This window comes from Dipodomys ordii, unplaced genomic scaffold, assembly GCF_000151885.1.
Source record: "Dipodomys ordii isolate 6190 unplaced genomic scaffold, Dord_2.0 Scaffold124, whole genome shotgun sequence".
Taxonomy (NCBI): domain Eukaryota; kingdom Metazoa; phylum Chordata; class Mammalia; order Rodentia; family Heteromyidae; genus Dipodomys; species Dipodomys ordii.
The window spans coordinates 3,015,674-3,024,107 of NW_012267340.1; the positions used below are offsets into that span (position 1 = coordinate 3,015,674).

The 8,434-nt window shown below is 43.4% G+C and overlaps 2 protein-coding genes across 2 annotated transcripts in view; both read left to right on the forward strand.

Annotated features, from left to right (window-relative positions):
* The window catches only part of Atr (ATR serine/threonine kinase), a 69,639-nt gene extending 62,531 nt beyond the window's left edge, over positions 1–7,108 (forward strand). Inside the window, exons 41-46 of the mRNA XM_013029885.1 lie at positions 272–422; positions 1,360–1,516; positions 1,616–1,769; positions 2,802–2,953; positions 3,267–3,372; positions 6,755–7,108. Coding sequence (XP_012885339.1) covers positions 272–422; positions 1,360–1,516; positions 1,616–1,769; positions 2,802–2,953; positions 3,267–3,372; positions 6,755–6,928 — 894 coding nt within the window. The 3' untranslated portion in view covers positions 6,929–7,108. The remainder of the gene's footprint in view (positions 1–271; positions 423–1,359; positions 1,517–1,615; positions 1,770–2,801; positions 2,954–3,266; positions 3,373–6,754) is intronic.
* Positions 7,109–8,310: 1,202 nt separating this feature from the next.
* Positions 8,311–8,434, forward strand: part of Xrn1 (5'-3' exoribonuclease 1) — a 60,207-nt gene continuing 60,083 nt past the window's right edge. Inside the window, exon 1 of the mRNA XM_013029886.1 lies at positions 8,311–8,433. Within this exon, the coding sequence (XP_012885340.1) occupies positions 8,359–8,433 (75 nt within the window). The 5' untranslated portion in view covers positions 8,311–8,358. The remainder of the gene's footprint in view (position 8,434) is intronic.

The window sequence follows — 8,434 nt, forward strand, 5'->3', positions numbered from 1 at the left end:
CTGAGGAATCGAACCCAGGGCCTCATGCATGCAAGGCAAGTGCTCTGCCACTGAGCCATCTTCCCAGCCCCTTTTTTGGGCATTCTTAAAGCTTAGAAACAGATGAAGGACACTATGTAGTAGTTTTTACCTTTCAGAGGAGTCACCCAAAGTACATTGTGAGCCTTCATTGACATTCTTTTCCTATGAAATGAACAATATTTAGATACACTTGATATCGGATTTAGAATTGTTCATTCTCTTTTTGAATTTTTGTGTATTTCTTAAACAGAGCTTAAGAAAAGATGCAGAGTCTCGCCGAAGAGAACTTCATATCCGAACCTATGCGGTTATTCCACTGAATGACGAGAGCGGCATTATTGAATGGGTGAACAACACTGCTGGCTTGAGGCCTATTCTGACCAAACTCTATAAGGAAAAGGGTATTCAGTTAGTTCTAATAAATGTATCATACAGTGCTAAGAACATATCAAATATGGATGTCAGTATATATGTTTAATACAAGCCAAGGTAAAATCTACATTAAGTGAAGACTCTGTAAGATTCCCATCTTCCTTTCCTGTCTCCCTTGGGTTTTGAAACTTGGTCTCATTGTAAAAATGTTAAGGAACTTTAGAACTTGTTCTTCCAAGATATTGCAGGGCTATTGTGAAACAAACGTCTTCCTTTTTTATCAGCCTTTTGAAAATAACTAAGTAGGCTGCGAGTTCTATTGGGACCTGAGTCCACTTGCAGCACTGGCTTTGTAATAAAGACTCCCAATTCAGGGTGGAGGGGGGCGGGGAGAAGAAGTAAATACATTATGAATAATGAGAGCGACTCTCAGAAGAAACAGAAATGGTTAGGTTAGAATATCAGGCTTGTGCTGGGCGCAGGTGACTCACACCTGTAATCCTAGCTACTCAGGAGGCTGAGATCTGAGGATCGAGGTTCAAAGCCAGCCCGGGCAGGAAAGTCTGTGAGACTCTTATCTCCAATAAACCACTAGAAAACTGGAAGTGGCGCTGTGGCTCAAGCGTTAGAGCGCTCGCCTTGAGCTGAAGAGCACAGAGACAGCGCCCAAGCCCAGAGTTCAAGCCCCACAACCAACCAAAAAAAAAAAAAAAAATCAGGCTTAATATTAACAGTCACTGATTATAATCAATGACAAAATAAAGAGATATACACTAACAGGAGTGATATAAACAAGTAATTGTACAAGGAAACACGTATGGCCAGCTCTTTTTAATAGTGGGGTACACATAATTTTGTTCTTAACAATTTGAGTGAAAGCAGACATTTCTTGATATATTTTAATAGGAATATTGTTTGTCTTTTTTTCACGTGGGTGTGATGAATGGAAATCACTCTGCTTTGCAGGTGTGTATATGACAGGAAAGGAACTTCGCCAGTGTATGCTACCCAAGTCAGCATCATTGTGTGAGAAACTGAAAATATACCAAGAATTTCTCCTGCCCAAGCACTTTCCTATTTTTCATGAGTGGTTTCTGAGAACATTTCCAGATCCTACATCATGGTAAATTATGAAGACTGTATACCTCATTAGGATGGAATGTTTATCTGCAGATCTGACGTTTTTTATTGTCTCATCTGATAGATGCAATCATTTGTTTAGGTATAGTAGCAGATCCGCATACTGCCGTTCAACCGCTGTGATGTCTATTGTTGGTTATCTCCTGGGGCTTGGAGACAGGCATGGTGAAAACATTCTTTTTGATTCTTTGACTGGCGAATGTGTACATGTGGATTTCAACTGTCTTTTTAATAAGGTATGTCCTAGCTTCCTTCCTTCAACAACTGTTCCTCCTTGAGATATCTACTGGCAACTCTTAGAACTGAATCACAATGGGAATTTCCTGCCTGGTTTTCCTCTGTAGATCCCATAGTAAAGCAATTTAAGATGGAGAAATTTTAGTGGAGTGATAGAGGAAATTCAGTAGCACTGAACTTGAAGTTCAAATGCATCTAGGTCGGTAACTCAGTAGTTATGTGAACCTGGGAGAATCAGTTCATTTTATTGAGACTTAGTTTTAGACAGATAGAGTGATTTAATATGGTGGTTTCCAAATCTGACAGTATTCAGGGGTGGGGATGTAGCTCAGTGGTAGATTACTTGCCCAGCATGCATGAAGCCTTTGATTCAATCCCACTAAGAATAGTAATAATTATAAAACTGGATACCTAGAGATCCCAAGAGATTTGGATTCTGTAGGTCCAATGTGGAATCTTAGAAATAAATGAAGGAATCAGACTCAACTCTAAGGTCCTCTCTGGCTCTCTAGCATAACAGTCCTGGAAAGCAAAGGGGTTCAGTCCACCATTTTCTCCATGCCTGTCTTCGATGGGTTGCCTTGTGCTGGCACAGGAATCTGAAAAGTCAGACTCAATGTGGACAAGTTAGATAAACAACTGGCATAGATCAAGTCAAACAAAAGGGAAATGTAGGATAACAGATTGCAAGGATAAAAGAATCCTAGGAAAGACACGTTACAGAATGACAGCTGGACATGTATGACATGTTTCATTTCCGGTGAGCATCTAACTTCTGGACTTAATATTGAATGCATAAAATTGAATACATTAAATCAGTGAATGGTGAAATCACTCATCTTCTAGATCTTACTCAAGATCAGGTTGTGGGATCAGATCCACAAAAGCAAAAGCAGCCACGTGACTCTTCTTTGATAAACCTCTAATGTGATTACAAACATAGAGGATATTTTTGTTCTTTGCTGAAGTGTAAACTTTAAAATTTTTGATACCATTACTTTGCTATAAAATTGATTGTTTTGTTTTTTAAGGGAGAAACCTTTGAATTTCCAGAGACTGTACCATTTCGCCTCACTCATAATATGGTTTATGCAATGGGTCCTATGGGCACAGAGGGTCTTTTTCGAAGAGCCTGTGAAGTTACACTGCGGCTGATACGCGATCAGAGGGAGCCTTTAATGAGGTAATGGTCTGTGATTCCTACGTACCTTAGCAGTGCCTGTGAGTGCGATGGTCTCTTGCTCGCTTTTCTTTATGGAGAGATGGCTTGCAGCACTTTTTCTCACTCACTCTCTTCTATCTTGTTCTATCTTGCCTCTTTCTTCTCTACCTTTCCCTGATCCCTACCCTTCTTTCACAAAAAAAAAAGTCCCCAAAAGAGATTGAGAGCATTACCATTATCTTTCTTTCATGCACACTTGTTATTTTTAGCAGGATTTTTTTTTTTTTGCAAAAATAACATTGTCTTACGTTCATCACATTTGTTTCCACTGTAGTGTCTTAAAGACTTTTATACATGACCCTCTAGTGGAGTGGAGTAAACCACCAAAGGGACTTTCGAAAGGATCCTTGAATGAGACCGGGGAAGTGGTCAATGAAAAGGTTAGTAAATGGAAAGGTTAGTGAATGAAAAGGTTAGTGAATGAAAAGGTTAGTGAAAGGCGCGTTTGCTCTAATCCGGTACTGCATTTTCTAAAATGACAATTGATTTTAAATTCTGCCCTTGACTATTGATTGTTGTGAATTCTACAGCTTCTTGTCATTACAAATGTTAGCATTATTAGCACTCATCAAGTAAAACAGTTTAAGACACACTTCTTTAGCCTTAGACAGAAGGTGTACTTATGAGATAATCGTGGAGAAAACTTGAGCACAGATTGTCTGCCCTTAGAGAACTCCACGTCTGAACCTTAATGTAGTGAAACAAGTGGGTCACCATCTGTCTTGATTAATGTATTAATTCCTTATCAAAATTAGCTGAGCCTTCCAGGGTGAGCGCAGGTGGCCGGCCACCCTCGCCGCAGGGTCAGCTGGTGGGCGGTTCCTGCAAGTTTAAATCCAAGTGAGGGATGGAGTGTGCATGTCAGGCAAGGATGAAGAAGAACACGATTGAGGAGGACATGGATGACCTTGTTCCATGTGCCTAGAATGCTCCACCTTGAGGTCAGAGTTCAGCTGTGAAGGGGACAGTGGCTGGTGGCTCTGTCTGCTGGTGAGGCATGAACCCCGCTGCCTGCGATGCAGACATTGAGAGCTCTGGGCCTCTAGCCAGCGATTGCAAGACCTTTGGAGCTGCCTCCGCTAGACACATGCTTTGCTGCTGGGCTGGACTGAGAGCAGCAAGCACCATCTGGCTGATGTCTCAGTTTTCCCATTCTGCTCCCTCCTGAAATGTAACTTACTGAAGGACAGGGTCAGAAAGCTCTGAGACTGGCAGACAGGACGCCAGATTCTCAGGGTTCCCCTCCTGCAGGCAAATAATTAGTACAAATGATACTTGGAGACATGATGATCTATCCAATGTCTGTGGCATATATAAATCTTTTTTTTTTTATTTTTGCCAGTCCTGAGGCTTGAACTCAGGGTCTGGGCACTGTCCCTGAGTTCCTTTTGCTCTTTCACTCTACCATTTGAACCTCAGCACCACTTCTGTTTTTTTCTGTTTATGTAGTACTGAGGAATCGAACCCAGGACTTCATGCATGCTGGCAAGCACTTGACCACTGAGCCACCCTCCCAGCCCATGCCCATATATAACTCTTCTCAGCAGCCTATGAACTTTTTCCAGAATAAATAACAGTTTGGGCTATGAAGCAAATCCTTAACATATACCCCCCCCAAAAAAAAAATCTTGTATCTTATCAGATCATCATGAAATAATGTTAGAAATTAGTAGCAACAGAACTGTACAAATGTGTGGAGATTGAACAGTATACTTTCAAATTATCATTGGGTCAGGGGGGGATTCAGAAGTTTCTATAATAGGGCTGGGAAGGTGGCTTAGTGGTAGATTGCTTACCTAGCATACATGAAGCCCTGAGTTCTATTCCTCAGTATCACATAAACAGAAAAAGCCAGAGTGGTGCTGTGGCTCAAGTGTTAGAATGCCCTGGTTAGCCCCTGAGTTCAAGCCCCAGGACTGACAAAAAAAAAAAGTTTCTACAATAAAATGAAAACACAAAAATTACTAAGATGGAAACCAAGAGCATACTACAACAGAAAAATGAAACAGAGTTGGTTCTTCAACTCGGTTGAAGAAGTGGCGCTGTGGCTCAAGCGGTAGAGCGCTCGCCTTGAGCTGAAGAGCTGAGGGACAGCGCCCAGGCCCAGAGTTCAGGCCCCACGACCGACCAAAAAAAAAAAAGAGATAGAAAATTTCTTAGCTAAGCCAAAAGAAAGAAAAGACCCAAATGAATAAGATGAAAGCTGAGGAGGAGGAATTCACAGCCTACAACATTAGTATCAGGGTTCAGTTCTATTTGTTCTTGTGAAGTACATGAATTCTTAAAAGGCAAGAGGAACAAAAAGGGAGGTGGGGATACAAATAGGAAGGGAGAAGTCAAAATTAGCCCTATATGAAAATGATTAGATTCCACACTTACAAGAGCCTAGATTCCACTAGAACACTCCTAGATCCAATAAACACTTTCAGGAAAGTAGCAGAATACATTATCAACATACAGAATTACTGTGGGTTTTGTGTATGTGCGTGTGATTGGGCAGAAGGTCTCACTATTAAGTCCAGGCTGACCTGAAACTCACTGTGAATCCCAGGTTACCCTTCTGCCTCAGTGATGCAGTCACCGGTGGGCCTCCCACCTAAATAAAAGCGTATATAAAAAATCAAGAAAACTGGGGCTGGGAAGGTGGCTCAGTGGTAGAGTGCTTGCCTTGCATGCATGAGGCCCTGGGTTTGATTCCTCAGCACCACATAAGCAGAAAATAAAAAAGCTGGAACTGGTGCTGTGGCTCAAGTGGTAGAGCGTTCGCCTTGTGCTGAAGAGCCGAAGGACAGTGCCCAGGCCCAGAGTTCAGGCCCCACGACTGGATCAAAAAAAAAAAAAAAATCAAGAAAACTATCCCATTCAAAATAGCCTCAAAAAATAAAATACCTAGAAATAAATCCAGAGAGGTGAAAGTTAAGGAACTCTTTCAAGTACTGGGAGTATGAATAAAGAGCCAATAAGCCAAAACCTGAGAAGGACCAAGTCTACTTCAACCTGGCTGAAGAAAACATGGCACGCTTCCCTTACATCTAAGGTTTCTTTTTATTAGGCTGAAAAAGTGAAGTCAGGCAGGGTGGATGGAAGTGGGAGGGGTGAGGCGGTCAGATGGGAGAGCAATGTTGTTTTCTTTGAGGAATTTCAAGGTCCCAACGGTGCTGGGCCTTCAGTGCCATATGTGGCCTTTGTGTCAGGCTCTTGCCAAAACCTCTGGGTGTGTTTGTTCAGGGGCAAGGGGAGTCAGCAGGGTAGGCAGCAGGAATCGTTCTAACATGCTATCACAGGGGAAGGTGAGTGCTTTCAGTTTAGGTCATTTTCCATCAGAAAATGTAAACTAGCAAACACTGAAGAAAGATACAGAAGACACTACAAAATAGGAAGGCCTCCGTGTTCATAGCTAGGCAGAATTAACCTTGCAAAAATGGCTATATTACCAAAAGTGACCTCCCGATTCAGAATAATGCACATCCAAGTTCCAAATGCGTTCTTCCCAGAAATAGACCAGTCTTAGAATTCATATAGAAGCACAAAAGACCTCAAATGACAAAGCAAACCTGAGTGAAAAGATTGAGGCTGGCAGTCTCACAATACCTGAGGGACTATATCAAGGTACTAGATTCGTTTCATTTTCTTTATTTTTGTTCCTGTAAAAGGGTACTGGTCAGAAAAATGACGTTAACACAAATATCAAGAAAAGATTCTAAATTATGAATACCGCATTTTATTGGCTCCATAGCCCTAAAATACTGTATTAATTTTCAGGCCAAGACCCATGTTCTTGACATTGAGCAGCGACTACAAGGTATCATCAAGAACCGAAACAGAGTGACAGGCCTGCCTCTGTCTATCGAAGGACACGTGCATTACCTCATCCAGGAAGCTACTGATAAAAACTTACTCTGCCAAATGTATCTTGGTTGGACCCCATATATGTGAAATGAAATTCTTTCAACGAATATTTTAATAATCTAAAATTAAATGCACCAATAAGTTATATCTATTCAGTTCTAAAGCACAACATAGGTTTTATGTTCTCAGAAGAATTGGTTTTATTTGTCTGTTAACTATATTTATAATGGTGGTGTATGTTCAGTCATTAAAACTTTTTTCTTAGCATGTACTGTGTATTTTTCTTCTTGGTGCTAGGGTTTGAACTCCAGGCCTTGAGCTTGCTTAGCTTGTACCTGGCTGGCATTCTACCACTTGATCCACACCTCCAGTCTAGCTTTCTACTGGTTAATTGCAAATGGGAGTCTCAAAGCTGGCTTTGAACCATGATTCTGCAGGGCTCAGCTTCCTGAGTTGCCAGAATTACAGGTGTGAGCCACAGACTCCAGGTTCAACCGTGTGTTCTATCTAAAGAAATGGAACATGGTGTGTTCTTTTTTTTTTTCGTGGGGCTTGAACTCAGCCTGGGCGCTGTCCCTCAGCTCTTCAGCTCAAGGCGAGCGCTCTACCACTTGAGCTACAGCGCCACTTCTGGTTTTCTGGTTTATTGGAGATAGGAGTCTCACGGTCTCTCCTGCCCGGGCTGGCTTTGAACCGCGATCCTCAGATCTCAGCCTCCTGAGTAGCTAGGATTACAGGCGTGAGCCACCAGCGCCCAGCTTATGGTGTGTTCTTGAGATTTAAAAAAAAAGAAAGTGAAAAGGAAGCCAGCCTGACTTCATTTATATATATATATAAAGCTTGAACTCAGGCCTGGGCGCTTCCCTGAGCTCTTTTGCTCAAGGCTAGCGCTCCACCACCTGAGCCACATCCCCAGCTCAAGAGTACATTTCTTTATGGACAGTGTCACCCCTTCCCTCGCGCCTTGGCCCACAGGTTTCCTAGCTCATTTTTCAACATAGTGTGTAGTGCGTGCCCCTGCTGCCTGTGTGTATCCTCTGCCCCTCCAAGTGACCCCTGGCCCCTCCAAGAACAAGCAACAGGGGAAAAAACATTTCCTGAAGTGTCATTCCGATCATTATTATTCTATATGATCAGAGACACACAGGAAAAGAACACTGTTTGGGGGGGAAAAAAAACAGCGTACGTTCACGTCATTCTGCGCTCAGAACAGCACCAGAGCTTTTCGCAAATCGGCCTCGGCAAACGGGTTAGCAACCCCAGGCGTCGGTGTCCCGGCCGCCTTCACTTCCAAGCCGAGGGCAGGCTCCCATAGGCCCGGCGGGGCGGGGGCGGGGCTCTGAGGGGGCGGGGCGATCGTACGCCCCGCCCCGGACACGCCTCCAGCGCCGCCGCTCTAGGCGCGCGGGACGCCCGCTCTCTATGGTCCGCCGGGCGGCGTGTTGTCATCGGCGGGGCGACGGCCCGGGCGTTCAGTTTCGGTTTAGTCCTGACTGGAATTGGGGCTGACGGTGGACATGGGGGTCCCCAAGTTCTACCGCTGGATCTCGGAGCGGTACCCTTGCCTCAGCGAGGTGGTGAAAGAGCACCAGG